Source organism: Sus scrofa, chromosome 12, assembly GCF_000003025.6.
Source record: "Sus scrofa isolate TJ Tabasco breed Duroc chromosome 12, Sscrofa11.1, whole genome shotgun sequence".
In the NCBI taxonomy this organism is placed as follows: domain Eukaryota; kingdom Metazoa; phylum Chordata; class Mammalia; order Artiodactyla; family Suidae; genus Sus; species Sus scrofa.
In genome coordinates, this window is record NC_010454.4 from 59246531 (window position 1) to 59261906 (window position 15376).

At 48.3% G+C, this 15376-nt stretch overlaps 2 protein-coding genes across 4 annotated transcripts in view; one reads left to right on the forward strand and one right to left on the reverse strand.

The window, feature by feature from the left end:
* PIGL (phosphatidylinositol glycan anchor biosynthesis class L) overlaps nucleotides 1-10366 on the reverse strand; it is a 39630-nt gene extending 29264 nt beyond the window's left edge. Inside the window, exon 1 of one of the 3 annotated variants that reach the window (XM_003132024.4) lies at nucleotides 10042-10353. In XM_003132024.4, coding sequence (XP_003132072.1) covers nucleotides 10042-10279 — 238 coding nt within the window. In that variant the 5' untranslated portion in view covers nucleotides 10280-10353. Of the gene's footprint in view, nucleotides 1-1729; nucleotides 2323-10041 lie in introns of those variants that run through there. The other 2 variants (XM_013980388.2, XM_013980387.2) reach the window with 2 other exon arrangements.
* The window catches only part of NCOR1 (nuclear receptor corepressor 1), a 135697-nt gene continuing 130658 nt past the window's right edge, over nucleotides 10338-15376 (forward strand). Inside the window, 1 exon segment of the mRNA XM_021066291.1 lies at nucleotides 10338-10599. The gene's annotated coding sequence lies outside the window, so the exon portion shown is untranslated.

Below are 15376 nucleotides of genomic sequence, written 5' to 3' on the forward strand. Positions count from 1 at the left end.
TTCGCTCATTCTTTTAATTCTTATTTTGTCTTTCCAGGGCCACGCCCATGGCATATGGAGGTTCCCGGGCTAGGGGTCGGATCGGAGCTATAGCTGCCGGCCTACACCACAGCCACAGCCATGTGGGATCCAAGCCGAGTCTGCCACCTACACCGAAGCTCACGGCAACGCCAGATCCTTCACCCACTGAGCGAGGCTAGGGATCGAACCTGCGTCCTCATGGATGCTAGTCAGATTCGTTTCCGCTGAGCCGCGATGGGAACTCCTGGTTCACTCATTCCTATCTTGTTCCCTAAAGGATTTAAGTTGCCTAAAAATGTTGTGGTTATGATAAATGGTTGAAGAAAATGCAACACTAAGTTGCATCAGACGCTCCTGGAGACACACCGTCTTTGTTGTCACCATGGAATTCCTCCCCTTCTTTCTTATCCACGTGTCTGTCTGTCTGCCTTTCAGTCACATGCTAGAGGCTTTGAGCTCGGGCTTGGGGGTTAAGCAGATTTAGGCCTGACCCTTCAATAACCTCTCAGAACAGGTGGGTTTCTGGACACAGTATTAGTTTAGGCTCCTTTAAATTGATAGTCCTCAAGTATCTGATAAACACTTGTTTAAAGAAGACACTGCTGGAGTTCCCTTGTGGCGCAGTAGGTTAAGGATCCCATGCTGTCACTGCAGGGGCTCAGGGTTGCTGCTGTGGTGTGGGTTTGGTCCCTTGCCTGGGAACTCCCACATGCTGCAGGTGTGGCCAAAAATAAGTAAATAGAGAAAGAAGAGGGTGCTACTCCTAAAAATATTATTCAATATTAAAAAATAATAACAGTACTTTTTAATATAATGATATTTTATAAATAATACTCATAATATTATTTAATAATAATAAATCATATAATATAATATAATAAATAACAATATTTTAATATATTTTATAAATAACACTCATACCATTATTTAATAATATCAATATATTATTATAAATTATAAAATAATATAAATTATATTACCAATATATTAACATAAATATCACAATGTTGCAAATATTATTTATAATATTTATAATAGAGTCATATTTCTAAATAAAATTATTTTATAATACTCTTTTCTAAATAATATAATGTAATAGTATTTCAGTATTGTAAGAAAATATCCTCCTTGGGAGAGTTTAGAAACCAGCTGTCCCGGATGCCCTGGGGATCCTGCCCACAGCGCACTCCACGCGGCTTCCGAGGATAGTTCTGCCGAGTGCCACTCCTCTGTATCCTTACAAATACTGTATACAGTGGTGTTTTGGTGTCATTTAAATAGCACGTGAGAGCAACTGTGTAGCTCCTGCGCCCTCTAATTCACCGCCAGAGGGAACCGCGTGTGTGCTTCGTGCCCGCTGCTTAACCCTCCCGAGCCAGTCTCTCCACCGTAAAGCAGGGATAATGGCAGTCTCCTGAGGCTTGTCTTTTTTAATTTATTTATTTTTTTTGTTGACGTAAAGTTGACTTAGAATGTTGTGCCCATTTCTGCTGTACAGTAAAGTGACCCAGTCGTAGGTCTGGATACATTCCTTTTCTTGTATTCTCTTCCATCAGGGTCTATCCCCGAGACTGGATTGAGCTCCCCGTGCTGCACAGGAGGCTCACTGCTTATCCATTCTAAGTGGAATCGTCGGCAGCTACGAACCCCACACGCTCCCTCCATCCCACTCCCTCCCACCTCCTGAGGGTCTCATGACGATACATGCCACTCGCGTGTTCGGTGCTCCGTGTGAATTTTCTCTCTCGCTGACGGCTCTGGCTTTGCTTTCCCCTCCTCCCCTTCCTTGCCTCCTGAACCATAATCCATTCTCTTCGTCCGGATCGAGGCCATTCCCTCTGGGGAGCCTTCTGCTATTTTCCCTGGCGAGTAATCATTTCCAGGCTCCTGCTGAGGAGCATGGACTTTTCTCTGTGATCTGATTATTCATTCCTAGATGTCATTGACCTCGAAAGTCACGGTCTCATTCAGCATTGAATCACCCTGTGTCAGCACATGGCAGGCGCTCATGAGGCCCTAAGCAGACAGTGGCTTTGCTTCCTGTTCCAGAAAACTCAGAGAGAACGCCCAAGCGAAACCTTTCGACTTTGGCAGGGGTTACTTGAGGGCTAGTTTTGAACTGTTTGAACCCAGATAGGAGACACTCATTATGTTGTAACCAACAGAAGGACCCCAGATAACAGCTTAATTTTATGCTGCCCTCGTTGCAATTTTTGAACTTATTTTTTTTTAGGGCTGCGTCTGCAGCATATGGAAATTCCCAGGCTAGGGGGTCGAATCAGAGCTGCAGCTGCCACAGCAATGCCAGATCTGAGCTGCATCTGCAACCTACCATGCAGGTCATGGTAACCCTGGATCCTTAACCCACTAAGTGAGGCCAGGGATCAAACCCTTGTCTTCATGGATACTAGTTGGGTTCGTTACCTCTGAGCCACGATGGGAATTCCGAGTTCCTTTTTTTTAAAAAGTCTGATACAAATTGTCATCCATTTGGTGATGGCCATTATATCATAGCTTCCTCTCAAATAGACACACGTTTGCCCTGCAGTTCTGTCTTAAGGTCGCTTATGTCTATGGCAGGTGAAGAGTCTCAGGTACACCTGTGATGCGATTTCTAACCTCAGAGGTCGGGCTCTGACTGAGAGGGTGAGAAGCTGTGTAGCAGGGAGGCCAGTGCATTCATGGAGCTGGTGGCATTGCTTTATTGTTTGGGTTTGCTTTTTTTTTTTTAAGGGCCACACTTGTGGCACATGGAGGTTCCCAGGCTAGGGGTCCAGTCGGAGCTACAGCTGCTGGCTACAGCCACAGCCATGCCAGATCTGAGCCGCATCTGTGACCTATACCACAGCTCATGGCAACACTGGATCCTTAACCCACTGAGTGAGGCCAGGGATCGAACCCACAACCTCGTGGTTCCTCGTCGGATTCGTTTCTGCTGCACCTCGATGGGAACTCTCTGCTTTGGGTTTGAATTGAGGAACTTAGAACAAGTGAGGGAGATGAAATCAGAGATCATTTTAAACCTTTTCACCAAGTTCAGTGAACAAGTGGGCACTTCAGTGGAGGAAGCTCCTGACCGACACTTTGGAGGAGAATGTTCCCAGTGCATCTGGGCTGCACAGGACCTTCTGCTGGGCTGGAGAAAAGGCTTTGGAACTTCTTGTTTGTCTGCTCTGTCCTTCATAAATGTCAGCTTTTGTTACTGTTTCATAATGTATGCATTAATTCCATTGATATAAATAAATATACATATAATTGGAGTATATGCTCAAAAGCTTTTACCAATAAGAATATGTGACCAAAAAAAGTTTGCAGGTCATTATTCCAGGAGGCAGGAAGTACATGGGGTGAATGTAGATTGATGTAAACAGAAGCACGCCGTGCGTGTGCACATAAGCTTATGGATAATTGTCTGCCTAGGGAAGTCTTCCAGTCTGTGATACCTCATACTTAGTAATCACTAGCAAACATAATGACACTTAATAGAAATTAAAGTCACTTTGTAATGACCCACATTTATACACCACAGTGTATAAAGGTAGACATTTGTTTTACCTTAAAAGATTATTCTGGATAGGTAAAAGAGTTACATGGTTAAAAACCAAAAGAAACAGAGCAGCTGGAGTTCCCGTCGTGGCGCAGTGGTTAACGCATGCGACTAGGAACCATGAGGTTGCAGGTTTGATCCCTGGCTTTGCTCAGTGGGTTAAGGATCCGGCGTTGCTGTGAGCTGTGGTGTAGGTTGCAGACGTGGCTCGGATCCCGCGTTGCTGTGGCTCTGGCGTAGGCCGGCGGCTACAGCTCTGATTGGACCCCTAGCCTGGGAACCTCCATAGGCCGCGGGAGCAGCCCTAGAGAAGGCAAAAAGACAAAAACAAACAAACAAAAAAAGAAACAGAGCCACATATGCATTTTAAAAAGCCCCTCTCGGAGTTCCTGTTGTGGCTCAGCAGGTTACAAACCCAGCTAGGATCCATGAGGATGCAGGGTGAATCCTTGGCCTCGCTCAATAGGTTAAGGATCCAGTGTTGCCATGAGCTGCAGTGTGGCCAGCTTGGATCTGGTGTTGCTGTGGCTGTGGTGTAGGCCAGCAGCTGCAGCTACCACGTTGACCCTTAGCCTGGAAACATCCCTAAAAAGCAACCAAACCAAACCAAAGCCCCCCTTGCGCTCGCTGGCACTGTGCTGCTGGCGTATGTGCAGCACACCCAGACTTGAGTGCTGTGTTATCTCGTTGCTCCCCAGAGGGATGCATGCTAATCTTGACTTTGACAAACAGAAACACGCTGTTTCACTGGCTTCTCTGATCTGTGCCTTACAGATGGTCCTTCCCAAGGGGAAACGAACGGGGAGGTGCCTCCTGACCACCACCGCGCACTGCAGCAGAAGGGACGGGAGGCACGCGCTGGTGAGGGCCGTGTCCCACCCCTGCAGCCGGTAGGCAGGGCAGGCCCTGTGGACACCTGCCTCTGGTTGGCTGGGTACTCCCAGTCTGTGTCTGTCAGAGTCGTCCTGCAGCTCTTTCTTTCCTTCTCACACCCTCATCTTTCCTCCCCCTTGTTTACAGGCCATCTGGGCCAGTGTGCAGTTCCTCTCTGCATGGCCTCTGTCCTAATGTTCTTTAGCATTTCCTTGTTTTTTTTTGCTTTTTAGGGCCGCACCCACGGCACATGGAGGTTCCCAGGCCAGGGGTCTAATCAGAGCTGCAGCTGCCAGCCTACACCAGAGCCACAGCAATACCAGATCTGAGCCGTGTCTGCGACCTACACCACAGCTCACGGCAATGCCGGATTCTTAACCCACTGAGTGAGGTCACAGATCGAACCCGAAACCTCATGGTTCCTACTTGGATTTGTTTCCGCTGCACCACGACGGAACTCTCATTAGCATTTCTTTTATGCTTTCTCAGAGTTTAAGCAAGTCCTTTATTTTTATAACAGTTAAAAAATTCGACCTCATTATGTAAATAAAAAGCTCTGGAAAGCATGTAACATTCTGCAGTTAAATAAATACTCAGCAAGATGTGAACATTTTTATAAACACTTACATGCTATGTTAGGTTCAAACTGGGGGTGTGTGGAAGAGGCTCCCTGGCATATACATCCTAAGCTGAATTACATAAAAAAAGGTAGGTAAGTACATACTTAGAGATACATAAGATTCTTTTAATCACTTAACCTGCTAGTTAACCTGTCAGTGCCAACATTTATCAACAGGCGTTTGTTTCCAGTTAGTCATTGGAAGCCTGTGTGTTCTTTAGTTGGCTTGATCACATGGAAATCCTATCAGCCCAAACCCTAGGGGAAGGCGCCTGAGTGTGTGCGCGTGTGCGTGTGCGCGCAGCGGGGAAGGATGATGCCCTCCGATGTCCACCTTGAGAGATGGAACCAGCAAGAGGACAGGGACCCAGCAGACTGGCTTTATGAGGAGCCTCGAGCTGAAACAAAGACTGTAAAGCCTGTCCCGCCCTGTAGGTGGGGCTGGGGATCTAGACCCACTCGCCCGTGCGGGTCCTTGAATACCCGGGCTCTCCCAGACCCTGCCAAGGGAGCGTGGCTGCGCCGGGCACCAGAGGGGCTCTGGGAAGGACACAGGTTCGAGGAGGAGCAGGGACATGGCCGGGGTTGGTGGCGAATTGGGGGGTTGCCCTCCATGTGCAGGCCATTCATAAATACTTTAGTTCTCTGACTTCCTTGTCCAGGTTTCAGTATTTGTGATATACTTTATAGCTGTCTGTATCTATTTATTTATTTATTGTTTTTTTTTTTTTTTTTACAAAATAGGGCCGGAGATGTAACCTTTGGGTCTTGTTCTTTAGTTTCTATAACTCTCTTCATGTTTTAAAATATTACTAATTTATCCCATTCTCTCTCTCTCTTTTTTCTTTTGGCTATACCTGCAGCATGTGGAAGTCCCTGGACCAGGGATCAAACCTGTGCTACAGCAGCGACCCAAGCCACTGCAGTGACAATGCTGAATCCTTAACCTGCTGTGCCATGAGACAACTGCTATTCCATTTCTAAGAGAAGGTAGTTAATACTTAAGATCACATATTTTTAGAAATCCCAAATATACTGAATTTGTATATTTAATAACACCTATCATACAATTGCTGAGAGTATTAAATGAGCCACTAGTAACAAAATATACTTTCTTCTGCCTCTCCCTACCCCTAAAACTGGAGATGTAGTTAGAATGAATTATTCAAATGAGTCTAAGGCTTACTTAAGCTGTTACTATTGCCCTGAACGACTTGGCCCATCTCCTGTATACCTAAGTCCCATTTTTATTTTTTTATTTTTATTTTTAGTCTTCTTAGGGCCGCACCCGCGGCATATGGAGGTTCCCAGGCTAGGGGTCGAATCAGAGCTGTAGCTGCCAGCCTACACCAGAGCCATAGCAACGCAGGATCTGAGCTGCGTCTGCGACCTACACCTCAACTCAGAGCAACGCTGGATCCTTAACCCACTGAGCGAGAGGCCAGGGATCAAACCCTCAACCTTATGGTTCCTGGTCGGATTCATTCCCGCTGTGCCACAACGGGAACTCCTAAGTCCCATTTTTAAAGACCAGCTCAAAAGAAAACCTTTGAGAAGTTTCGTTAATCCAGCCCCTGCAAAGAGCGCTCGTGCTTTTCCCCATTTCACGTCCACAGTGTTTCCATGTCACACAATTCGTTGTCATTACGTTACATCACACGTTATTAGTTTCCTGCTTTTCATGTCAGAATTCGTTATGAAGGTGGGTAATGTTTAATCCATTCAATTTTTAATGAGTTGGGATTGTAAAAAGTAATTTAAAACATTACAAGAGAAAACAATTTGAATGGGAAGTTCCATTCAGGGGAGAGGATAAAAGACAGCAAGGACAGTGCGTTTTAGCATGTGTTAAGGAACATGACCTTATATATTTTTTTGCTTTTTAGGGCCCCACCTCTGCCCTTGGAAGTTCCCAGGCTAGGGGTGGAACTGGAGCTGCAGCTGCTGGCCTACATCACAGCTCACGGCAACACAGGATCCTTAACCCACGGGGTCGAACCGAGTCTCCATGGATAGCAGTCAGGTTCATTACTGCTGAGCCACAGTGGGAACTCCTGGCCTTATTATTATTATTTTTTTGAAATAATAATATTATCACACCCATGGCATATGGAGGTTCCCAGGCTAGGGGTCAAATTGGAGCTGTAGCTGCCGGCCTACACCACAGCCATAGCTACACCAGATCCGAGCCTTGTCTGTGACCTACACCACAAATCACAGCAATGCCAGATCCTTAACCCACCAATCGAGGCCAGGGATGGAACCTGCGTCCTCATGGATACTACTCAGATTTGTTTCCACTGAGCGATGTCAGGAACTCCTTATCTATTTTAATTTGAAAAAAGTTTTTGATTTTTGGTCCTCACCTCTTAAAAAATAAGGAGAAATGTATTAAAGAATCCACTGTACCTATAGTACTTTGTAAATAAAATCCAGGCATCTCAAAACTAATGTTGCTTATAATTTGATTCCCATAGTTGAGGTATAAAACATAAGTAAAATTAAAAGCTAACAAAAAAATGAGGCCATTACTTGCATCTATTTACAATTAATATCCTGAACTGCACAAAGTGAGAGGAAAAGTGTTCAAAGCAGAATTCTCAATATACACAGAAAACAGTTTAATCTTCCTGGCAACCAGAGATTTTGGTGAAAAATGTTAATCAAATCAAGAAATAAACATATAGAGGTTTAGGATAAACTGGGGAGGAAAAAACTCCTAAATCTATATACCATAAGGATGACTAAACTAAGATTTATTTCTGTGAAATCACCTAAAAGGCTATACAGTTCTTACCAACGTGGGTAAAGGTTTAAATTATAAATTCCACAAAGCCATAGTCTTTTCCTAGCTTGTTTTCACGGTTTTATACCTAGGGCGGAGAGTAAGTCCTGGAAACCTTTTTATTATTACTACTATTTTTTTCTTTTTTATTCGCCCCATGGCATATGGAGTTCTAGGGGTCAGGGAGCAGATCCAAGCTGCACACTGCTGACCTTAAGCTGAAGCAACCTGGGATCCTTAGCCCAGTGTGCTGCCTGGGGATCAAACCTGTGTCCCCGTGCTCCCAAGATGCCGTGGATCCCACTGCGCCACATTGGGAACTCCAGAACAACGTTTTTTAATTTAAAAAAAAAAGTTTTTTTTTAATCAAGAGTTTTTTTTAATAATGATTTTTATTTTTTCCATTATAGCTGGTGTACAGTGTTCTGTCAATTTTCTACTGCACAGCAAGGTGACCCAGTCACACACACATGTATACATTCTTTTTTCTCACATTATCAGGCTCCATCACAAGTTCCCTTAATCAAGACTTTTTAAATAGCGGTTTTAGGTTCACAGCAAAATTGAGGGGAAGGTACAGAGAGTTCCCGTATGCTCCCTGCCCCCGCACGTGCACAGCCATCCCTCTTATCAGCATCTCTCCCCCCATGGTACCTTTGTGACAAAGGATGAACCTGCACTGACACGCCATCATCACCCAAAGTCCAGAGTTTGCATCAGGGTTCACCCCTGGTTCTGTACATTCTATGGGTTTGGACAAATGTGTAATAACGTTTGACTATATCCATCCTTAAAGCACCATACAGAGTATTTTTACTAAAAATTGGTCCTCTGGCTATGTCCATACATCCTTCCTCCCATCCCAACCCCTGGCAACTGCTGATCTTTTTCCTGTCTGCATAGTTTTGCCTTTTCCAGATTGTCATACAGTTGGAATCCCACAGTAGGAAGCCTTTTCCGACTGTCTTCTTTCAATTACTCGGGCACACTTAGGATTCCTCCTTTTCATGATCTGATAGCTCATTTCTAACTCACGCTAATATTCCACTGTCTGGAGGCACCACCACAGTTTATCTTTCCATTCACCTACTGAAAGACAACTTAGTTGCTTCCAGGTTTTGGCAGTGATGAATAAAGCCGCTCTAAATATGTGTGCAGGTTTTTGTGTGAACATGTTCTCAGTTTCTTGGAGTAAATTCCAGGGAGGGCTACTGCTGGATGGTTTGGGAAGAATCTGTCAGGTTTTGTTAGAGACTGCCGAACTAAATGCCATCCAAAGTGGCTGAACCATCCTGCAGTCTCACCAATGATGAACCAGAGTTCCTTTGCATTTGGTGTTGTCATTGTTCAGGATTTTGGCCACCCCAATAGCTAGTACTGCACGTACACTCTTAATAAATATTTGAGAAATGAATGAAACAGTAATGTTCAGTGAAAAACACAAAATTGTACAAAACGTGCTTTCGAGAAAAATCTGCGTAGAAAGAGAATTGGTAGGAGATGAACCCAAATGGGAAGAGGTCACTGGGCATTTGTTAAAAACAGCTTTATTGAGGTATGATTTTACATACCATACAATTCACCCACTGTATATGTACAGTTCAGTTCTTTATACAGTCGTGCAGTTATCACCATGATTTGTTCGCTCATTTCATCTTTCTCTGTGGTAAAGGAGGACTTGGTCTCTGAAAGCCCTTTCAGTGAAAGCTGGGTGGAGCTGACTGTCAAATGACCTATACAATTATTTTCTAGTCTAATGGTCTCTCCAGTTTGGCACATGCATCTTGCGCAGAACTGACTCTAAAAGCAGTGCGAGGTCTTTTGCACCCGTTATAAGTAAAACTTTTGGGCTGAGCGGGCATGACACAACCTAGAGTCTGTCTGGTCATTATCCTTGGCCCTCCTCATAAATAAAAGGATTCCGCAGAATAACGGCTACAGTCACAGTTCCCAACGGAGATGCAAGTGTTGAGTGGACCCAAAAGTGGACTGCTCTCTTGGGCTCTCCAGTCCCAGGTGACGGGGAGTGGAGCGCGAATGCTGCCCTCGTCCCACAGCTCACCTGGGTGGCTGGCCCTGCAGGTCCCACGCTGGGGCCGCCCATTCTCGGTAAGCGCCCAGAGAAGGGGCCGCCTTTGTCAGCGCCTGGTTCCCTAGGTTGAATACCTTCCCAGCCCCGGGCCTACATCCTCCTACCTGCAGAGAAGCAGAGCAGGGACAGCTGGTGCCCCAGGCGGGCCAAGCCCAGAATAGTGGGAGCAAAGAACATGGCTTCATCGTCGGGGTGCGCGGTCACCAGGAGAGCGCGGCTTCCGCCTCCCGGCAGGCCCGCCTGCTCCTGACTCTTCATTCGCTCCCAGGCGTCCCAGACCCTGAGGAGGCCCCATGCCAGGACCGCCGCCGCCAGACACAGCAGCACCCCCGCCACTTCCATGCCGGGAGGAGCGCTGCGCCTGCGCAGGAGCGAGGCTGCAGCCGAGCCGGGCTCCGGCGGGAAAACCGCGCTCGCGGAAGCTGCGTTCCGAGTGTAAGTCGGTCCTGCCGTCCTGCCCCAACGGCCGGAGGCTTTAAGCGTCGGGCTGGGTGTGCGCGGACGCGGACGCCTCCCAGCACCTCGCTCCGGCTCCCTCTGCTCGATGCGGCCTCTGCGAGCTCGGCTGCCCGCCCGGCTTCAGGGCCAGCCGAGCCCCTTGCCGTCCACACAGTACCGTGGACTTCAGCGGGGAGCGTCTGCAAAGGCCCCCGACGTCCTGAGTACGAACCATTTTATCACTCGTGTCTTAAAGCCCGGACTCTGTGGTGACTACCCGGGGACACCACCCCGCTTCTCCTTCCTAACTCTGGGCGTGGAGCGGCGGCTTCTCTAAGGAAAGTGCGCGGCCGCGAGGCCCGTCCCGGCAGCTGCCGGGACGGGGAAGGCCGAGGGCGCGCTCGGCGGGCGCAGGCCCCGGCTCCCCGGCGGGGCCCGAGTCGGCACCGACGTCGCGGGCGGGTCGGCCTCGCGCGGCGTGTCCGCGGCCCCGGCGCGGGCGGGCGCCCCTCGGCCCGCTCCCCGCCGCCCGCGGCCCCGCGCCCTCCCTCCCCCACGCCGCCGCCGGCCGCGGCGCGATGGCCGCGCGCGGGCGACCCAGGAAGCCCGGCCGCGGTCGCAGCCGCGCTCGGCCGGCGGAGGGTGGCGGCCTCCCAGCCTCCGGAAGGAGGAGGAGCCGGCGCGGGAGCCGCCTCGGCCGCGGCCGCCGGGCCGGGGGGAGGAGAGGGGCTGAGTCAAGATGGCGGCTGAGGTGGCGAAGCAGCGGCGGCGGCGGCGGCGGCAGGAGTGAGCGCCCGGCTCGTCGCGCCGACGAGGGCCGGGCAGGGCCGCGCGCGGGCCGCGTCCTGCCCCTGAGGCCGGGGGCGCGCCGGCCGCCGCGCCCCGCCAGCTCCCGGTGAGTAGGCCCGGCGCCCGCAGCCGGCCTCCGGGCCCCCGCTCGCCTGGCCGCCGAGGGCTCGGGGCTGCGGCCGCGGGCGGCTTCCCCGGCCGGCGAGGGCGGTCGCGGGCCGGAGGCTCGGGACCCGCCGGCGCCGGCCTCTCGCCTCGGCGGCGGGCGCGGCGGGGAGCTGGGGCCGGCGGGCGGGGGCGGCCGTGGAGTTGGGAGGAAGAAGGGGCTGCGGCCGGGCCGGGGCGCCGAGGGCTGTCCTTCGGGGAGGGGGCTGCGGGCCCGCGGCGGCCGCGGCGGGCGCGGGCCGCGGCGGGTGGGGCCGGCGCAGGTGGCGGCCTGCGCTCGCTCGGGGCGGAGCTGGTGGCCGCGGGCGGGTGACAGCGGCGGACAAGTGCGCGGAGGGCGAACTCCGGCTCCCGGTTCCCACCGCGCCGCTCCGGGTGTAATGGCGAAGGTGGGCGGGGGAGACGGCGGGCTCGGAACCCGGGCCCTCCTGCCTTTGAGCGCCGCTGTTGGGACGTGCGGAGTCGGGGAATTCTCGCCCTGGGGTACGGGGTTTGAGGAAGTGCACTTGGGGAGCGGGGTTTAGGGAGCGGAGACTGAATTCTTGGAATTAGCCGGGTTAGGTAGCGTCGTGTATTGACGGTGCGGATGGGAATAAGCGGTATTTGTGAAAAGTGTTTGCACAGGAAGTGTCAGCTTTCTTTTCCTGGTGTTGCTCGCCGCAGGGCCGCGGCGGCAGAGTTAACCTTGGCGAGTAGAGGTCTGGGTAATTCTAATCTTTGGGATTAGTCTACTCACCTGCATCAGATTTGCTTCCCTAATTGCAGCCTAATTGTATTGAAATTTGCATTCCTTGTGTGCGCCCTGGTGAGGCATTGATGGGAGGCGGGACGTGTGTAAAGAGCAACAGGCCTGGGATGTTTTAAAGGCCTCCAAATAGTCATTCATTCGTTCAACATATCCTGGTCAACAGCTGCTGCCGTTGTTGGGTCACATGTGACTGTCCCTTGGGTAACTGAAGAGTTGATGGCCTTATTTGATGTATAATAGTTTTTTGAGAATGTTTTCATGTATCCTTTCATAAAGGTATTTATTGGCTGAACCAACGTGCCTGGGCTCAGGAGCAGACCCCTTTTAGACGTGGGTAAAGAGTACAGAAGAAATAACCACAAGTTGTTGCAGAAAGAAAGAGTGTGTTGATCTTCTCATTCTGTTAAAGTCCAGTGGGGGTTTTATTTATTTATTGTGGTATTTACAGTAGACAATTACTTTGCCTCGCTCTGAGTACACCTGTTAATGGAAATCCAGGTTAACACACAGACGTGCATATAAATAATATGCACATACATGCATAACGATGGGATTGCTTGCAATTCCAAAATACTCTTTGCTTTTATAAAAGGCTTGCCATATGTTGAACTCCTCCCCCAGAGACAATACAGTACAGAGTCCTGACTCTTCCTTTAACTCTGTGTCATTTTGGAGCTTGATCACCCTTTTTCTGCTTCAGTTTCCTCATCATGACAGATAGTAGGGAAACATCTGCTCTCCCAGGTTGCTGTGAGCCTAAGAGAACTAATAGTTATGACATTGCTTTAAAAAGATTGAAAGGGTTACATTTCTGTGCCTTGGTAACAGCTCCCTCTGCACTCCTGAAATGCGTTCTCTCTTCTCATGGCATTTGCCCTTTCTACCTCGTAGTTAGGTATTCATGTGCCTGTTTTATCTGCTCTCAAAGGCAGGATAGGCCCTTTTCTGACTCTAAGGCACTGCGTATGATATTGACACAGCAAATGTTTATTGAATGAATAAACATTGTATTCTAGTTAGAAAAGTGTATTCCGCATTACAACCTAACCGGAGTACACCTGCTAATCGGCTGTGACATAGCTATGTGGTTGTGATTCTCTCCATGACCTATGAAGAATAAATATTTTTAACTGGCTGTCTTGTTGAATTTAATCATACAGTAAAACTGAAGAATTTGGCCCGCTCACACAATTCTTTGAAAAAGCACAAAATGCTCAAAATTAACTATGTTTCTTTGAATTCAGTGGCGTAAAAGTTTGTTCCACAGCTAGGCAAATTGAGATGAATCAAGTTTTTTTGTTGTTGTTAAATTTTGTGACGAGGTGAGGCTGTCTTCCCATTGCTGTGTCTACAGGAGAAAGCAGAGGGCTTTAAATAGGCCAAGGATTGATGTAGGTAAATGTCAGGCTGTTTGTCACTCGGCTTTTTTGTGTGTGCTGGTTTTGTTACTCATTTTTACTTGTATGTTGCCGTCTGTCTTAAGGGCAATTTCAAATTCTTAACGGCTGCCGGAGGCTGACGGAGACCTCGAATTCACTCGCTTCAGAGATTGGGTTTTACTGGAATGTGGTACGAAGCAGGAGCCGGGGTTGGTGAGGGTTTATTATGTATGGGCTTCTTTGTTGGTGTGTAGTTCGTTCACCTGTCCAGCTGGCGCGGCGTGCTTTTGCTCAGGGCACATCTCTAAACGCTGGAAAGGTAGAAGATTGAGCAGACGAGCTGTAGCTGTGCGCAAAGAACTCAGTCAATAGAGCGTTTCACATTTCGTCCTTTTCAGGTTTGAGGACGCAAAGTACGTTGAGATAGATGGTTAAGAAAACATTGTTTTTCTATCAGGACATCTTGGGAGAATCGAAAAGCTATGAAAAGCTTCTGTCATGCAGCAGTAACGGTAGAGCATCTGTTTTTTATTTTGGTTTACTGCTGGTGGTGGTTTTCCTTGAGCATTTTTACTCTTTTCCCATTTTTTCTGCCCCAGAAGCTTGTGTGGTCAAAATATTACTTGGATATTACTTGGATTGTTTTCAGATCCAGCAGCCTTTTTTGGGATTCTCTTTGCATGTGGAAATGAGACCATACAGAGGCATGGGAATGTTCCTGGGGTTCTTCAGTGTGACTCTTCCACGTGTGTGCTGTGACTCTGACCTGAAAGTCATCTCAAAAACGAGTCTAAACGGGTTGAAATGAAACGCCGCTAGTGTAGAATTACAGAATGTAGAGTCATGTAGGTGACCTCTTCTTACTGTTTTTCTGGTGACTAAACGGAGGGTCGCAGAAGAGAGGTGGTCTGCATAGACTCTTGCCCTTGGCCGGCAGCAGCAGCCGGGCTTCTGGCATCCAGGGTGGCTCCTTCTGTTACACCGTGGGGTGATTCAGTGTGCTGATTGACAACTACTTCAGACAAAAATCAGGGTGGGTGGGGAGTGGGAGTTCACTTACTCAGCTTAGGTGTTGAATTTAGGTACTTCCATAAGTTTAAATTTCTGCAGTGAAAATAATAGTTTGAAAAAAATTGCATTGATCTACATCAGTAATACGGTCACTGGGAATTATTAGTGTGTTGAATTTTTAATCTGCTACGATGGATGTCTTCTTAAACAATAACGCCTTGGAGGTTATTTGGACCCGTTGGCCCTTCACGGAATGTCACTGTGACAGTGATGGAAATTTTATTGTGCCAAAGGTTAGGCGTTTGAGATACAAATAGATGGGTTAAATCATTGTATAAATTAGCAAATTGCTTGTTTCACTTGCTCTCAAACTTCTGGACTTTCTGTCTTTCTTAAGTGTGAGAAACTTCAGTTGTTACATAAAAGCTTAGATAAGCCATGTGAACGCAAACTATATTCTTAATACTGCGTTGTAGAGCTCTTATGTAATGTTAGTTTTCTATAGGTACTTGTGCCATAGAATTTATTGCAAAGGAAAAGGCATATTCTTTTTCAGCTAATGTCCTCCCATGAATACTGAAGCGTGGCATTTTATTTCTTTTGGGCTGTTAAGTAAAATGGCTATATTGTGTTGAATTAAGAAGGGTTGTTTTTCCCCATTCTATGCTCTTTTCTGGAATCCTGTTTCCCTACCTTACTCTTCCAAACTCTGTCACACCTACGTACTGCCTATTTTTTGAGGGTTTTTGATCACATATCACTTCTTCCAGGAAGTCTCCTTCCTCTTCTCTGAAAACCTGTCTTTTTGGGTCTGGAAAATCTTTTTTTTTGGGGGGGGGCACACCTGAGGCATGTGGAAGTTCCCAGGTTAGGGGTCAAATCAGAGCTGCAGCTACCAGCCTACACCAC